This window comes from Trichomycterus rosablanca, chromosome 21, assembly GCF_030014385.1.
Source record: "Trichomycterus rosablanca isolate fTriRos1 chromosome 21, fTriRos1.hap1, whole genome shotgun sequence".
Lineage (NCBI taxonomy): Eukaryota > Metazoa > Chordata > Actinopteri > Siluriformes > Trichomycteridae > Trichomycterus > Trichomycterus rosablanca.
In genome coordinates, this window is record NC_086008.1 from 20,654,620 (window position 1) to 20,673,615 (window position 18,996).

General features: G+C 45.6%; 1 protein-coding gene across 2 annotated transcripts; it reads right to left on the reverse strand.

Moving 5' to 3' along the window:
* Positions 1-1,255: 1,255 nt before the first annotated feature.
* On the reverse strand, positions 1,256-18,778 carry rorb (RAR-related orphan receptor B). 2 transcript variants are annotated; one of them, XM_063017601.1, is made up of 10 exons: positions 18,668-18,778; positions 7,813-7,898; positions 6,414-6,555; positions 5,667-6,050; positions 5,446-5,567; positions 4,938-5,070; positions 4,614-4,721; positions 4,412-4,522; positions 1,857-1,969; positions 1,256-1,588 (listed from the first exon to the last, which is right to left on the reverse strand). In XM_063017601.1, the coding sequence occupies exons 1-10, from the start codon at positions 18,672-18,674 to the stop codon at positions 1,430-1,432; spliced, it is 1,365 nt and encodes a 454-aa protein (XP_062873671.1). In that variant the 5' UTR covers positions 18,675-18,778; the 3' UTR covers positions 1,256-1,429. The 2 variants fall into 2 exon arrangements, with proteins under 2 accessions (XP_062873671.1, XP_062873673.1); XM_063017603.1 differs by lacking the exon at positions 18,668-18,778 and adding an exon at positions 9,950-9,968.
* Positions 18,779-18,996: the final 218 nt, after the last annotated feature.

Below are 18,996 nucleotides of genomic sequence, written 5' to 3' on the forward strand. Positions count from 1 at the left end.
AATCCCTGAGATGGGTGTGTTCCAGTCACACCCAGAAGTGATTGTCTTGGACAGGATTGACCACCGCACTCACCGTTCCGCCCCCCGTGTTTAATCCGCGGTTGTAAGAATCCAAAAAGCAAAAACCTCTATGGATACCTGGCCTACAAGCGATCAAAAGGCTAAAAAAAATTGCTCTGTGACCAAAAGTATGCGGCCCGCGTTTTGTGATTTTTACCGCGACACAGGCAACACAAACGACGCATCAAAACAAAACACAAAATCAGTCATAACATTAAAACCACCTCCTCGTTTCTACACTCACTGTCCATTTTATCAGCTCCACTTACCATATAGAAGCACTTTGTAGTTCTACAATTACTGACTGTAGTCCATCTTTTTCTCTGCATGCTTTGTTAGCCCCCTTTCATGCTGTTCTTCAATGGTCAGGACCCCCACAGGACCACCACAGAGCAGGTATTATTTAGGTGGTGGATCATTCTCAGCACTGCAGTCACACTGACATGGTGGTGGTGTGTTAGTGTGTGTTGTGCTGGTATGAGTGGATCAGACACAGCAATGCTGTCACTGCTGGACTGAGAATAGTCCACCAACTAAAAACATCCAGCCAACAGTGCCCCGTGGGCAGCGTCCTGCGCCCGCTGATGAAGATCTAGAAGATGACCTACTCAAACAGCAGCAATAGATGAGCGATCGTCTCCGACTTTACATCTACAAGGTGGACCGACTAGGTAGGAGCGTCTAATAGAGTGGACGGTGAGTGGACGCTGCTGTGTCTGATCCACTCATACCAGCACAACACACACTAACACACCACCACCATGTCTGTGGTGGTCCTGTGGGGGTCCTGACCATCGAAGAACAGCATGAAAGGGGGCTAAAGAAGTATGTAGAGAAACAGATGGACTACAGTCAGTAATTGTAGAACTACAAAGTGGTAAGTGGAGCAGTAGAAACAAGGAGGTGGGTTTAATGTTATGGCTGATCGGTGTATAATATTATATAATATATAATAAAATTAGTGGCGATCCACTGATTGTTCGATAGCGGTTCTTACTGGCGTTACCGTAGCGACGCAAAATATAGATCTGTACATCTTCTGGAAAATTCTTCACGTAGAAAATACGCTCACGTTTTTAAGTTTAGCTGCTTTAAGTTTAGCTGTTTAGCTGCTTATGTACATCTGCAGGGTCCGGACGAGTGCGGCCTGTCGGGCTCCCCGCTCATAAATGAATCTAGAATATAAACGAGAGGGTTTAATACTGGAGTGCGGCTGAACTTTATCGGTATAAAAACAACTCATATAAACGATACGAATCGCTTCAAAGTCTGTACATGTCGCGTATGTACATTCTTGACTGAATCGGTGAAGCGGGAACGTCGTGGCGCCGCTTTCCGGGCGGCCCTAGTGTTCCGGCTTGGAGTCGGGTCACTTGGACGCGATGCCGGCGGCGTCGGGGTTGAAGAGTTCCTTGTAGAGGGGCGGGAAGAGCACGCTGACCGTCTCGGGGTGCAGCTGCTGGAAGGCCTGGAGCTCCTCGGCGTGCAGGGTGCACAGCGCCGCCAGCGTGGGGATCCGGCCGATCAGCTGCGGGGAGAGCGTGATGTCATGTGATGTGTCTGAACGTGCAGTTCGTCTGCGAGTCTGGAAGACTACGGCTAGCACGTGCTTCCTCCGAGATACGCCATGCCAATAGCTCTTTATGAGCTGCGACGCAGCTCATAAAGAGCTATTGGCATGGCGTATCTCGGAGGGAGCACGTGCTAGCCGTAGTCTTCCAGATCCGCAGCTCATGAGGAGCTATAGGCATGACGTATCTTGCAGGAAGCACGTGCTAGTCGTAGTGCGGTCCTACCTTGGTCAGCGCGTCCTCGTCCATGTGGTTCTTCTGCATGATGTGCTGCAGGGCCAGGTAGATTTTCTCCTGGAGCTTCTGGACCTTCCGCGGTTCCATCAGCCACGGCCGATCTGAGGAGACACCCGCCGCTGATTAGTCATGGTTTCATGGACTGACTCTGTATTTAGGCTATGCGGCCGAAAGTATGTGGACGCCTGACCGTGAGCTTGTTGGACACTCAAATCATTCATCCCGAAAATAGAGAGTCGGATTGAGGTCAGGGCTCTGTGCCGGCCGAGCTTCTGTTCATGTCTTAATGGAAAGGGCCTTCCCTAAACTGTTGCTGCAAAGCTGGGAGTGTGTATTGCACCTGTTAGCAACAATTCGATAATTAGAAGCGGTGTCCCTAGACTTTTGGCCATGTAGCGTATGTAAATTAGGGACACGAGTATCAGATAAGTCTCACGAGTCTTAGAAGAGTCTCAGATCAGCCTCTGATCAGTCTCATAAGTCTCAGAGCAGTTTCAGATCCATCTCGGATGAGTCTTTGGAGACTCGGCTCAGTTTCATGAGTCTCAGAACAGTCGCACGAGTCTCAGATATATCTCGTGAGACCGAGATGAGTCTCAGATGAGTTCTAAACCAGTCTCAGAAGAGTCTTATATCAGTCTCATGAGTCTCAGATTAGTCCCAGATCAGTCTCAGATCAGTCTCGGATGAGTCTTAGACGAGTCTCAGATCGGTCTCTTGATTCTCAGATGAGTCTCAGATTAGTCTCGGTTGAGTCCCAGATCAGTGTCAGATGAGTCTCAGATGAGTCTCAGATGAGTCTTATGAGTCTCAGATCAGTCTTGGGTGAGTCTTAGATAAGTATCATGGTTCTCAGATTAGTCTCTGTCTAGTCTCTCAGATCTGTCTAAGATGAGGCTAATGAGTCTTAGATGAGTCTTGGATGAGTCTTAGATTACACTGTGTTCCAAATTATTATGCAAAAAGTGTTTAGGAGTGATAAGGTAAGAATTTTTTTGTTTGTCAGTTAAACTCATTGATGGTGATGTGTGTCAGGGCTCTTTATATCACTGAAAGCAATTGCAGACACCTGTGCTAATTAGTTTGGCAGGTGTGTCCAATTAAAGGCAAGACTACTTAAGAAGGCTGTCCCACATTATTAAGCAGCCTACATTTTCAGCCAAAATGGGAAAGAAAAAGGATGTGTCGGCTGCTGAGAAGCAACAAATTGTGGAGTGTTTAGGTCAAGGCATGACTACAATCAACATTGCCAAGACACTTCATCGTGATCATCGCACAATCAAGAAGTATGTAGCTGATTCAGAGCACACACGTGTGCGTGCTGATAAGGGAAAATTGAGGACTCTTTCCAACAGGCAATTACGTCAGGTTAAAAGAGCAGCTGCAAAAATGCCTTGTCATAGCAGCAGACAAGTTTTTGAAACTGCTGGTGCCTCCAACGTCCCCCGAACAACAAGATGCAGGGTCCTTCAGAGGTTTGCAGCTGTGCGTAAGCCATCCTGTCGACCTCCTCTATCCACTGCACACAAGCAGAAACGGCTCCAGTGGGCCAAACAATACATGAAGACTGACTTCAAAACTGTTTTGTTCACCGATGAGTGCCGTGCAACGCTAGATGGTCCAGATGGATGGAGTGGAGGATGGCTGGTTGATGGACACCCCATGCAAACGAGGCTACGGCGCCAACAAGGAGGAGGTGGAGTAATGTTTTGGGCTGGAATCATGGGGAGAGAGATTGTCGGCCCCTTTAGGATCCCTGAAGGGGTAAAGATGACCTCCATAATGTATGTGGAGTTTCTCAAACAGCACTTCCTGCCATGGTTCAAGAAGAAGAACCGTGCATTCCGCAGCAAGATCATTTTCATGCATGATAATGCACCGTCTCATGCTGCAAAGAACACATCTGCATCTCTGGCTGCTATGGGCATAAAAGGGGACAAACTTATGGTGTGGCCCCCATGCTCCCCTGACATCAACCCCATTGAGAACCTCTGGAGCATCATCAAAAGGAGTGTCTATGATGGCGGGAGGCAGTTCACATCTAAGCAACAGCTCTGGGAGGGTATTCTGTCCTCATGCAAAACAATTGAAGCAGATACCATCCAAAACCTGACAAATTCAATGGACGAGAGAGTTCAGAAGCTCCTTTCGAACAAGGGGTCCTATGTGCAAATGTAACATCACCTAGAATAAAGTTTTGACTTGAAAACTGTTTGATTTCAGTTTGTAATAACCTGCTAATGCTTATAATTTCACAAATGACCATTTTTTTGTTCTTTATAAAAATTAAAAGGTTGAAAACTCTGCTGTGCATAATAATTTGGAACATGCATTTTGAGTGTTTTATTTTTTTTTAAATATACTGTTATCATTGGCAGTTTGTTCAAAAACTTTTCAATTGTACTCTAAAAGTTGATGACTGGAAAATTACAATGACTGCAATTCATATAGGTAATTTTGGAAAATCTGAGAAAATATTATTTGCATAATAATTTGGAACACAGTGTAGTCTCAAATGAGTCTAGGATGAGTCTCAGACGAACCCGTGGAGATGAGAACAGCTGCCGAGAACAGAGCGATCTCTTCCTCCGTCAGCTGTAGTGAACACAGACTCCTGGCGAAGTCGAACATGGCGCTGACCAGATCATCACAGCCTGCGAGAGAGAGAGAGTGGAGAGAGTCAAAAGTTTGTAGACGCCACTGAGTTCAAACCTAACAAGTAAAAGCGGAGGAGAATCTAGTTACCGAGCGACTTGAAGATCTGGACTCCGCCGTATTTACCCTCGAACAGGACCGTGTTGTTGAGGGGGTTAAACGCCCTGCACATCCTCACCAGCACCACCTCCAGACAACCTGAAAGAGGACACGTTACTGACCCACACACACAGGGCTAGACTGACCACACCCATTAAGAAAACGAACACAAAACAGTGGTCAGGGCTGACACTGAGGTGACACTGTCCACAGTCAAGCCAGCTGTACGTGCAAGAGTGGGTGTCCACATATGACTATTATCCACCTATTGTGAGTGCGCTGGTGATACAAAACAGATGCTGTGGAGAGACAGACCTGATTTGAGGAGCAGGATCTGGTCGTTCTGGCAGAGCTCCATGAAGCCGCCGATGCGCTTGGCGAACTCCACGACGTACTGGATGGCATGGGTGATCTGGATGGCGCACTGTTGCCATAGCGCCTCCCTTGACTGGTAACACACACACACACACACACACAAGTACTGACTGTAGCCCAACTCTTGCTCTGTAAACTTGGTCACCGCACTAGCCCATCCATCAACAATAAAGAACCCACGTAGGAACCCTTAATCAACCAGATATTGTTTGGGTGGTGGATCAGTCTCGGCTGTGCACTGGCGCCAGTGTGTTGGACTGTTTTGAGTGTAGTAGGTGCAGCAGTGTTGTTAGGATTCAGCTCAAGCTCGGTGTCCTGCCATCAAAAAGTATCCACTAATATAACGCATAAAAACAGCCAAGCTAACTGGGTGGGTGTTCCTAATAAAGGGGTCAGTAAACAGTGTTTAAAACTCCCAACAACACTGCTGCACTTTTGTATTATTCACCTTGTTTTGGTACATCTTGACCTCCTCGTAGGAGTGCGTCTGCCAGGAGAGCTGCTGCAGTTCCTCGGCCGTGTACTGGCACGTCTCCAGGTGAGATTTTATGATGTTCTGTGCGATTCGGTCTAGAACACGAGCAGACGGACGATTAGCCCACACGGACACAGCGAGAACATCCCGCCCAAAACCGCTATCGGCGCTGGCATTCATGAATCGAAACGTACCCAGCTCCGCCATGGAGACGCCGGGTACCAGCTGACCGTCCTGGTACGAGCCGTAGGGGAAGAGGTCGGGCACGGGCGTCAGGTCGTACACCGGTTCCTGCTTGATGGGCTTCATGCCCGACATGTCCAGCCCGGACTGGTCGGGGCTCGACTGGGTGGAGTCCATGCTGTAGTAGGCGGCGCTGGCGTGGACCTTGGCCATGTCGACCGCGTGCCCGTCGGCGTAGGCGCCGCTCAGGTCGTGACCGGTGGCGGCCAGGCTGGGGGAGTAGACGTCGCTCGTCTGCTGCTGCTGCCGCTGCTCCTGGAGCCGCTGCTGGTACTTCTGGACCTCGGCGTAGAGCGAGTCGCGCTGCTTCTTCGACATGCGTCCGAACTTCACCGCTAAAGAGAGAGGACGCGGACGGAGACGAGAATTAAAAGACTAAAGCTGTAGCTAATCTCGCAAACTGTGCCTACTAAATGTGTCAAAATTCGGACCGTATGTAACTGCCCCCTCTGACAGAACAGGCTCGAGCTTAACTAGTGGCACAAAGTCACATGACTAATTGAAAAATCGCCTGCACCAATCAGCTCCCGGCCATGGATGGCTTTAGTTCATCAACGAACACTTTCAGTACAAAAGTATGTGGACACCTGAGGATGAGCTTGGACAATGTGGTTCCCCGTACAACCCCCAACCCGCTCATCTGGGAAGGCTGTGTCTGTGTCCACATACTTCTGACCAGTGCTTTTCCGGTGCCTCACCGTCGCGGGACATGCCCAGGGTGAGACACTTCTGCAGGCGGCAGTGCTGGCAGCGGTTCCGGTTGGTCCTGTCGATCAGGCAGTTGCGCTGGCGCGGGCAGGAGTACGAGGCGTTGTTCTGCTGACTCCTCCTGAAGAAACCCTACAGTGGAACACACAGGACATTGTGACGGCTGGAAATAACTGACCGGCTGATCAGTATGGTGAGTGTTCAATGCCCTATTGATAAAAAAGCCCTCCGAATTTGGTTGAACCACCCATTTGGCCAAGTAAAGGGGTCATTTAGCACTCTAAATGTGCTGTCTATATATTTTTGACCCTTTTTGCTCCCACTTTAGCCAGCGCGTCTTTTCACCTGGCAGGAGCGGGGTCAGAGTGCAGGCACCTCGATCGGTCAGCAGAGGTCGCATTTAGACCAGCAACTAGGAACCCTGTTCAGTCATTGTCCCTCCCCCTACAGACCTACAGCCAATCGTGTGTCTGTGTGGGCGCCCGGCCGGCTGATGGCAGAGCTGAGATTCGAACCCGAGCGCCCTGTCTATATATTTTTGACCCTTTTCAGTAGTGGTCAGTTGGAGCTCATCTCTCCACCCCTGATCAAGGATGGACGAGGCTGTTAGACACCCCCTTCGCCACTTCTTTTCACCTGGCAGGGGCGGGGTCTAACAAAGCGCTTACAGTGCCCCTCCCCATGCAGGCGTTTCGACTGGTCAGCAGCAGTCAGCAATGTGGTCCCTGTTTAGCGATTGTCCCTCCCACCTACAGACTCACGGCCAATCGTGTGTCTGTGTGGGCGCCCGGCCGGCTGATAGCAGAGCTGAGATTCGAACCCGAGCGCCCTGTCTATATATTTTTGACCCTTTTCAGTAGTGGTCAGTTGGAGCTCATTTCTGCACCCTTGATCAAAGACGGATGAGGCTGTTAGACACTCCCTTCGCCACTTCTTTTCACCTGGCAGGGGCGGGGTCAGAGTAAAAACACCTTTATCTGTCAGCAAGAGGCCACATTTAGACCAGTCGTTGTCCCTCCCCCTACAGACCCACAGCCAATCGGCTGATAGCAGGGCTGAGATTCGAACCCGGGCGCCCTGTCTATATAATTTTGACCCTGCAGCTTCTTCAGGGATGTGTTGGAATGGGAAGAAGCTGACAAACCTGGACCAACCGAAAATATAAAATGTAATGCACATGGCCAAAAGTATGTGGACATAACACAATTTGTGAGGTAGGAGGCCTGGCTCACGGTCGACATTCCAATTCGTGATGTGATGGACCTTGTGCGTATTCCGGAACTGCAAAGGTCCTTCCCCAAACTGTTCCTACGCCTGTCGGGCTGTCCACACGCTTTAGCCCATATCGCGGAGCCAAGAAAAATAGATCCCAACGTGGTGCTTTCTCACCTTGCAGCCCTCGCACGTGATGACCCCGTAATGGATCCCCGAGGACTTGTCTCCGCAGATCTTGCAGGGTATGACTTCAATTTGGGCTGCACCGAGGGAGGGGGGGGGCAAAAAGAGAGAGAGAGAGAGCAGAAGGTGAGAGATGAAGGTTACGCAACCACGACTTTTGTAACGACCCGGTGACATAACCGAGAGCCACTTCGCACCCCGGACGCCACATCTCTAATAATTTTGACCCGCCCGGCCCTGATCACGGAAAGCTGGAGCGTCGGTGCCCGCAGACACCGGGTTCATCCCCAGTCGGAATGGCCTGTTCAACCCGACACACCTCCTGCATGTTTCTGTCCACCTTTTGATTTTGAAAGCTAAGCAAAGGCAACACATGTGGACGCCGGGAGAACATGCCAAACCTGCCCTGCCCATGAAACAAGACTGAGGGAGGTGGAAAAAGCCAAACTTCAAAGCATAGAGATAACCTGGGTTACCATGGCAACCTCATCACACATACGACACAGTGGTCCGACAGCAGCGTTGGTGGGGCTTGAACCGGCAACCTTCTGATCACTAGCTGAGCTGAGCTACTGCTGCCCACTAGATGAAGCCAGGTTGCCACTGCTGGGCCCCTGAGCGAGGCCCTTGATTCTCCATTGCTTAGACAATATACTGTAACAGTGCTGTAAGTCACTTTACATAAAAGCATCTGTACTAGTAATCAAAAGGTCGCTGGTTCAAGCCCCACTACTGCCAGGTTGCCACTGTTGGGCCCCTGAGCGAGGCCCTTAACCTTCAATTGCTTAGAAAATATACTGTAACAGTGCTGTAAGTCACTTTACATAAAAGCATCTGTACTAGTAATCAAAAGGTCGCTGGTTCAAGCCCCACTACTGCCAGGTTGCCACTGTTGGGCCCCTAAGCGAGGCCCTTAAGTCTCAATTGCTTAGACAATATACTGTAACAGTGCTGTAAGTCACTTTATATAAAAGCATCTGTACTAGTAATCAAAAGGTCACTGGTTCAAGCCCCACCACTGCCAGGTTGCCACTGTTGGGCCCCTAAGCGAGGCCCTTAAGTCTCAATTGCTTAGACAATATACTGACACAGTACTGTAGGTCACTTTACATAAAAGCATCTGTACTAGTAATCAAAAGGTCGCTGGTTCAAGCCCCACTACTGCCAGGTTGCCACTGTTGGGCCCCTGAGCGAGGCCCTTAACCTTCAATTGCTTAGACAATATACTGTAACAGTGCTGTAAGCCACTTTACATAAAAGCATCTGTACTAGTAATCAAAAGGTCGCTGGTTCAAGCCCCACTACTGCCAGGTTGCCACTGTTGGGCCCCTGAGCGAGGCCCTTAACCTTCAATTGCTTAGACAATATACTGTAACAGTGCTGTAAGCCACTTTACATAAAGGCATCTGTACTAGTAATCAAAAGGTCGCTGGTTCAAGCCCCACTACTGCCAGGTTGCCACTGTTGGGCCCCTGAGCGAGGCCCTTAACCTTCAATTGCTTAGACAATATACTGTAACAGTGCTGTAAGCCACTTTACATAAAGGCATCTGTACTAGTAATCAAAAGGTCGCTGGTTCAAGCCCCACTACTGCCAGGTTGCCACTGTTGGGCCCCTGAGCGAGGCCCTTAACCTTCAATTGCTTAGACAATATACTGTAACAGTGCTGTAAGTCACTTTACATAAAAGCATCTGTACTAGTAATCAAAAGGTCGCTGGTTCAAGCCCCACTACTGCCAGGTTGCCACTGTTGGGCCCCGGAGTGAGGCCCTTAACCTTCAATTGCTTAGAAAATATACTGTAACAGTGCTGTAAGCCACTTTACATAAAAGCATCTGTACTAGTAATCAAAAGGTCGCTGGTTCAAGCCCCACTACTGCCAGGTTGCCACTGTTGGGCCCCTGAGCGAGGCCCTTAACCTTCAATTGCTTAGACAATATACTGTAACAGTGCTGTAAGCCACTTTACATAAAGGCATCTGTACTAGTAATCAAAAGTTCACAGGTTCAAGCCCCACTACTGCCAGGTTTCCACTGTTGGGCCCCTGAGCAAGGCCCTTAAGTCTCAATTGATCAACAAGAACAGAATCACGAGCGCTGGATCAAACAACATAACAAACGCTGCTTACCCACGTCGTCCGATCTCATCGTCGTCTGTGCAGGGTCCGAAATCCAACAGCGCCCGTGTGTGTGTGTGTTGTGTGTGTGTGTGTGTGTGTGTGTGTGTGTGTGTGTTCATATCCAACGCATGCATCTGATAATCTGTGTGAGATAATACACACTCGGAGCAGGTGGCTCGTCTGGCTTAGCCGGACCTGAGAAGCCGCCTGTGTGTGTGAGCCAAAAGTATGTGGACACCCATTCCAAACCACACACGTTAACGCAGCTGTCAGTATGCGGCTACATCAGACTTTACATTTCTGGAAGGTGTTGCCGCAGGATTTTGGAGTGCGTCTGTGGGAATTTGTGATGCTCACATATTTCTACCCACAAACCCCAAGAGTCGCTGGTCGTCCTGGCAACCCGGGTGTCTTCTTATTTTTTATGACGGGCCTGATTGTGTACGCACACACACACACACACACATTCACTGTCTGTTTTACCACCGCTTGTTCCTGGTCAGGGTCGCAGTGGGTCCAAGTCACTGGGCGAAAAGCCCAAGGAAACACCCCAGACAGGTCACCAGTTCATCACACACATACACACACACACTAACACACACACACATACACACATTCATTCACTGTATGTTTAACCACCGCTGTATTCTGGTCAGGGTCGTGGTGGGTCCTATTCACTGGGTGAAAGGCAGGAAGCACCCCAGACAGATCGCCAGTCCATCACACACACACACAATCACACACACACTCACACTCCTGTCCAGCCTGTCCAGTTGTGTTAATGCCTATTAGCAGGTTATGTAAGACAGGAAGTGCAGCGCTGGCGATTCCACGCCTGACACGCCAGCACTTCAGGGCTTAATTCAGAGGAGCTTAGGATGGACGACAGCATCGTCCAGCCAACCCACACGGCCAGAAGTATGTGGACACCCGAGCAGGAGCTCGTCACACAGACGATTCTAAACTCGCAGGCAGTGAGACGGATTCACAGCGTTGTCTTGCAAGGCTGCTGAAAAGAGCCCAGCTGGATTGTTAGCTCTCCTTTTATTTGATCTGGATATGTCAGTACTAGCACAGAGGTGTGTGTGTGTGTGTGTGTGTGTGTGTGTGTGTGTGTGTGTGTGTGTGTGTGTGTGAGAGAGCTGAAAGGAAGCACGTGCCTCGCCATTATTGGGTCCTACAAGAGCTTTTCACTTTCAAAATCGACTTAATTAGCATCATTAAAGCGGCGAAAAGTACCTCGTTAGAGCACACACACGCACACACACACCAGGGCACGTGCTAACACAGGTATCTTCACGTCTAGCGAGCGTGTCGTCATGGTCAAGGTCGCTGTGGGTCCGGAGCCACACGGAAAACTGTGCACAAGGCAGGAGTAGCATCCCGTTCTGGAATGCCTCATTTTTTTAATGATAAGCACAAATAAAAAACAAAAAATTTATTATTTATTATTATTATAACTATTATTTACTAATTTTAAATGAATAATCTTAATATAGTGCTGAAAAAAATATATCTTTATAAACTAAAAACATTTATTTATCACCAGGGAATAACTGTGTTTCTTTGGCGACTGGATGTTTGATTAATTTGTGGATAAAAGCTGCAACACAACTACTAAAAAAGACCCAAAATCCACCAGAAAAATATTAATAATAATAATAATCATTCATGAATTGATGAGAAGGATTATTTTTGCACTGACAGGGTTGGACACTAGATGGCGCTGTGTGCAGGTTGTATAATAACAGTGAGGACGCAGAATGGACTGACACGTGGTTCTCACCATGTTTTAATTCTCTTTCTACCTCGAACCGGGACTCAAACACACAAGCTTCAGGCTTTTAGATGTGATTGTCGACTGGACTGGGTTTAAACGTAACATTCGAACCCAGAAGTCCGAGTCTCTTCTAAATAAAACTCACTGTGGTCAGTCGTTCTGCAAGTTCAACGTTACCGACACAGTGAACGTTCTGGACGTGTTGTTGTGACCTACATTCCTGATGACCTCCCGGTGCACATTGATCTCAGGATGGTCATCGTGTCGAGGTCATTGTTATGATGCTAAAATGCAGTTAGGATGTTAGAATGATGTGTCCATGTATTTAATGACACACTGACTGGTGCTGAAACTGAGTAGATCAGAACAGAAAAATAAAGTGGTTAAGGTACTGGACTAGTTATCAGAAGGTTGCTGGTTCAAGCCCCACCACTGCCCGGTTGCTGCTGTTGGGCCCTTAAACAAGACCCTTAGCCTTGAACTGCTTAGACAATATATGGATGGATGAATGAGAAAGTGAGGTGATATATGGATGCATAGATAAACAGATGGATGGATGGATGGATAATTGGATGAATGAATGATGATAGATGGATGATGGATGGATGAATAGATGAATATTTAGATAAATAGATGGATGAATGGATGGATGACTGGGTGGATGGATGATGGATGGATGGTTAAATGGATGGATGGATGAATGGATGGATAATTGGATGGATGGATAATTGGATGGATGGATGGATGATTGGATGGATGGATGAATGGATGGATAATTGGATGGATGGAAGGATGGATGAATGAATGAATGGATGGATGAATGGGGGAATGGATGGATGATTGGATGGATGGATGATTGGATGATTGGATGGATGGATGAATGAATGGATGGATGAATGGATGGATGAATGGATGGATGATTGGATGGATGGATGATTGGATGATTGGATGGATGGATGAATGAATGGATGGATGAATGGATGGATGAATGGATGAATGGATGGATGATTGGATGGATGGATGGATGAATGGATGGATGAATGGATGGATGAATGGATGGATGGATGGATGCTTTTCCAGATGAGAGTTTGCTGTAATAGCCACTGATGCTGTAACAGTCCATGTTTATGCTGGTGGTTTTGAAACTGGAGGTCCAATGACTTGAGGATCAGGTGTCCACATACTTTTGACCCTGTAGCATGTTAGCTACACCAAACCTGTAGTGAGAGAAACTGGTTCTAGTTCTACAGGCAACAAATCTGGTAGTGAAGCTTGATTGACTGTGAACAGTTACACTAGAATATTTATATAAACTCATGTAGATGTAATAGATAAAGATGTGTTAGTCAGTGTGTGTGAGTGTGTGTGAGTGTGTGTGGTGTGGTGTGTGTGTGTGTGTGTGTGTGTGTGTGTGTGTGTGTGTGTGTGTCTCTCAGGACAGGATGTTAATAACTCGCCTCGGGTCACAATTTGTTTCAGGATAACGAGGTTTTTCCCCTCAAAGTGGCCCCGAGAGCCCCAACGCCACACACACACACACACACTCACACTCACACACACACACACTCACACACACACACTCACACACACACACACACACACACACACACACACACACACACATCACTTCACCAGGGACCTTATGCATTCTCACACACTCTCTCACATCGACTTTCTCACTCTCGCTCATTCTCTGACACACTCTCACTTGTAACCTTATAACTCTTTCTCTCTCACATGCAAAACCTTCCTCTCTCTCTTCCTTTCTCACTTTTCTCTTTTCTCACTCGCACACTCTCGTTCTTTCACTCTCATCCACTTTCTCACACTTTCTCTTTCACTCTCACTTTCACTAATAATCTAACCTCTCTCACTCTCTTAAACTCTCACTATAACACTCACTCATTCTCTCACACACTTATAGCCTCTCGCTCATTCTCAATCTCTTTCGTTCTCTCTCTTTCACTTTCTCATTTACACTCTCTTTCATTTTCTTACTCTCTTCTCTCTTGTTCTCACACTCTCACTCTCTCCCACTTTCTATTTCATTCTCTCACTTTCGCTTTCTCATTTACACTCTTTCATTCTCTCACTCTCGTTCTCACACTCTCTCTCACTCTCTCCCACTTTCTATTTTGTTCTCTCACTTTCATAACACTCTCTTTTCCTCTACTCTCTCTTGTTCACTCACTCTCTCCCACTTTCTCACTCACACTCTCATAACCTTCCTCTCTCACTCTCGCTAACTCACTCTTACACTCACTCTCACTCTTTCAACTCTCTTAATTTAACCTCTCTCACTCACTCAATCTCTCATTCTCACTCCCTCTAACGCTCTCATGCACAAAAGTACTTTACTGGCATGAATGGTCACTCTGTCCTGCTCAATCTTACTCTCTTTTACGCTCCCTCACTCCATGATGTCATAGCTTGGGACAACGAAGTGGCCAATTGCACCGTGGTCACCAGTAGTGCCACTTTCACAAAGACACTTCCGACAGATGCCGTCGATTTTACCAAAATTATAGTCCACAAAACAGTCCACAAAACGATTGAAAAGTTCGCCGTGTTGAGCTTTTGGCGTAACCGTGCGTCAGCCAATCAGGACTTCAGCCATCGCAGGGCTTCAGGCGTCAGCGCAACCTAATGTGCACCCGCTGAGATTCGAACCCCGGAACTAAGAATATGGCCAAAAGAATAAAGACACCTGACCATAAGATTACTGAAGTCAGTCAATGTACGTACAATGCACAAGGTGTTCATAAAGTGGTGAAGTGTATTCTCTCTCTCTCTCTCTTGCTCGCCCTCTCTCCCTCACTCAGCACCGGTTCTCAGCCTCTCCTGTAGCAGCGCAGAAACTTTAGAAGACCACGGAAACTGTAGAGCGCTCCATTACTGTGCGAATGCTGGGAAGTTCACACACACTGCACATTCTTCTGCATTCTTCCTGCTGCCCCGAGAAAGCTCCCGGAGGTGAAACTCATCCTCCCTGAGCATCATGGGTAAACAATCACGCATATATGGTGTCGTGCTAATGCGGCGGCCGCTCCAGCGCCTGGAGCCTCCGTCGGTCCGGTGCGTTTCCACTCTGAACCCCACTCTCGGGCGAACGCCATACTCGGGATCGACGTCCGCGGTGACGTTTCACCTCAACTCTATAATTACGGCCAACAAGGTCAGGCTATGGCGTCCATAAACAGCACGTTAGGTTTGGCGTCCACGTTTTACTTCTTCTGAAAAAATACTAAATATTTAGGGTACTTATTGTTAATAGTAATAAGGAACTGGAACTAAATGTGGGGACGAATGGGAACATGTTAATGAATTACATATAATACAGCAGGGATTAAAGATTAGGAACTGCTATGAAGCGTTTGGGTGGCTATGTCTGACGAGTAGGGATGGCCGAAGCCCTGTGATGGATTGGCGCTCTCCAGCGAATTCCTATCCTCAATCCCAGTGTTTCCCGTTGGAGCCGGCCCCACCACGATCCTGATCAGGATGAAGCCGCCAGTCTTCAGTGTTACAGACGTACAGCCATAAGCAAAAACATTATAATCACCCCTGGTAAAATGGCAAAGCCTTTGTAACAATCGTACCCACAGACGGTGGTCCCGCCAACAGGGTGTTCATGGACCATGGCTGACCGAAGCCATGAAGGCTCTGGCGTCTATGACGAACCAACAGAAGCTCTACCGTGGCTCAAATTCCCCATCATTTCGATTTTGGTGTTAAGGTGAATGTGTCACAACACACAGAGCATCAAACCCTTTTTGAACCCCTGCCCACCTGCCTTAAGCACCCACAACGGGCACGTGAGTGGCAACTATAAACTGTATCTGTGGGAAAAGGTCGCCTTGTCCAACGTACTCTTTTTACTCCTAGATCGTGTAGCGATTTGTTTCCCAGGGTAAAAACGGCACCAGGACGCACTGTGGGACGATCCACTTCGGCAGCCTACACGAGTGAAAAAACTTTTAATATCAAATTATTTGCAGACAACAATAGTAAGTAAAAATATTCTCACCTTGCAATAAAATCAAACGGGTTTAAAGCTTAAACACAGCATAATGCTTCCTTAGGTTTGCTAGCTCACAAGTAATCAAACAATACAATTTTAAAACACTAAAAACGCCTTGTTTTTAAAATACTGACAAAAACTTAATTTATCATTACAAGAACAAATAACCAGTGGGACGGAACAGTGGGACGACTAAATAAACAATATATTCGCAATCTGTTTGTTGTGTCGAGCTAATGACTGAAACGCTTAGCCTGCTAGCTAGCTGATTATTTTGCTCCTAATATTTAAAGTCACTTCTTCATATGTTATATTATATGGCCAAAATTGTGTGGACTTGTTAGCCATCCCGTTCTAAAATCACGGTCGTTAATATAGAGTCGCCACGTCTTTGTGGCTTTAATATTATTGTTTTGAAGTGTCTGTGATAGTTTGTGCCCATTCAGTCATACAAAACAGGCCGACTATTAGTATTTCGGTTTATCCTGATGGTGTTCGGTCCGGTTAGGGTCAGGAGGACAGTTTCTTCAAACTGTCGCCACATAAAATGTTGAAAGCATCATTATATGTATAAATATTGTATTTAAAAACCTGTTAGCGATGGTTGTGGGTACAAAAAAATCCTAAACTGCGTAATATGTTGGGCGTCAACGTATTTTGATCATATATAGTATATAGAGTTAAAGGTGAAGGTGAGATCGTACAATGTGACGTCTGCTAAGCTACAAGCTAAATATATAATAAAAAAATGAGTATATATTTTAAAAACAAAACTAAAAATGACTAAGCAATTAAATAATATTCTGTACTTTTACAAAATTAATTAAAGAAAAATGCTAGGTTTGTTAATTAGGAAAAAAAATCAAGTATAAACAAAGTAAAAGCATAAGAAATGTTTCCATTAACAAACTGCTTGTACATTTATTGTTATTTTAGTAATTAAAATGTATTTTTTACAGAGGAGCAATTACTAAATTGTTGTTTTTTAAAGCCTTTATTACAAAGTTAGAAATGTTAGAAACAAAACAAACACTGTCATTCAATCAGGCTAATATGAGTTAGCTAGCTAGCTCACCCTGACAGTACTCGTGTTTACATTTCATAACTCAATTTTATGACTGAAAGAAATTTAATATTAATAAAATATAAATCTAGCTTTGTTATTTTCTTTAAATCATGTCAAACTGATACTTTTACAATCACCTGTGTGTGATATGGAACCGAATTAGAAACGTTTATCACCTGACATAAGCATGTAATACACAGTTATTACTTTCAATGTAGTTTTAATGTAATATAATTTAAAAAACGTTTTATAATATACTTCACTAATTATAGTTCTATTATTCCACGTAAATGTTACTTCTTAAATGTAAACCAAGAAAGAATTGTGTTATTTAACGTAGCTACTTTTAGCAGTGGACGCTGCAACAGTATGAATATTTTTACACATTATTATTGTTTTATTATTATTTGTATTAAGTGTTAAATTCACTTTTATACTTCTCAAACCACATCACCTGTTGTATTTGTATTTTTTAAACAAGCATTTCATTTACAGGTCCTGATGCTGTTTAGTGACACATTAGTAAACACTGAGTTTAATATGCAAATGAGTGTCCATATACATTTTGGTTTTAAATAAGATTATAAAATAAGTACTAAAATATCCACCCAGTAAGAAATTAACTAATAATTATAATAAGTCATCAGCGCTTATGCAAGCGGTTTAAAAGTAGTGCTCATCTAACGATCTATAAAAATCTGCCAAATTCAAGACTCAATGTGCAAAAAAGCATTAAAAGTGCAAATTAAACCGCAATTCATGCAATGACAAAATGTGCAATTATTTAACACTTGCGCCAATGCAAACGTGTCTTACAAGTGCAAACCCAGTTACACCATTAAACCATGCAATTGATGGAAGTACAGATTTGGATTTGCATAACTGCTTGAAGTATTAAAGCAAAAAAAGTGCAAACTCGGTCGCACTAATAAAACAAACAACGTGTGCAAGTAGGCGTAAGTAATATGTCATATGCAACTAAATAATTTTAAAAAGAAAGAAAAAGAAGACGTGTGAACCCAGTCACACCAGTAACTAAGTGAAATGCACATAACGCTGGCACATAATAATTAATATTAATGCAAAACAAGAGCAAACCCTGGTACACCAGTGGTGAAAGAAAAGATGCAAAATTGCGTTACAAATGCAAATACACCAAGAGCACTGAACACCGTTTCATATTTACAGCACTGCAACAAAAAGTGCATCAGATCAGAAATATCATGCAGTTTAATACACCTTTGCAGCCTCCAGTTAAATAACGCAATTTATCACAGGTACCAATGCAAAAACTGCAAACCCAGTTACACCAGTAAATAAGTGAAATGCACACAGCGCTATCACGTACTATTTAATATTAATGCAAAAAAAACAAACAAACCCAGGTACACCAATGGAGAAAGAACAGATGTAAATGCAATGCAACTGTCTTATAATGACAGCATTGACAACAAAAAGTGCATCAGTTCAGAAAATACCATGCAATATGTGCAATACGGACAGTTTAATACACCATTGCAACCCGCAGTTATTTAACTGTTTATCACTTGAAGTATCAATGCAAAAAAGTGCAAACCCAGTTACACCAGTAAATAGAATAAAAATGCAAAAAATGCATCACAATTGAGTGATGATTTTGCCTGGAGGTTTAAATACACGTGGTTTAATGTGCACAGATAATCCCACATAATTCATAGGAATTATTCCTGCACGCGCTCCTGTGGTTATTAATAACACGTTCGCGTGAATTATATAATGCAAAATGCAAAACGTAGCCTGTGCATCCAAACCATCAAGAAGGATCGTAAAAGTATTCGCACCCCATCATTTAAACCATCATGCATCAGTCAGGTTTCTTACCTCGCATGGTGATGGTGGTGGTGGTGACTCGCTCCCGGTCGCGGCAGGCATGAAGAAACAAACACACAAACACGCAAACACGAGGATAAACAGTAATAATAGAAAATAAATAAAACAGCTATCACAGCAAGAGCATAAGAACTGCAGAAACAGAAGCTCCTGGACTGTGAAAGTTTTGGAACATTTTCCGAAGCAGGACGGAGCAGCGCGTGCGTGCGGCTTTTCACATGACACCTGCGAGCGCGAGCTTTTACTGCTGCCACGAGCCGGACGGAGCGCGAGCGCACCGCTGATTGGACACGCGCGCTCTCATTCCCGCCCATTCCCCC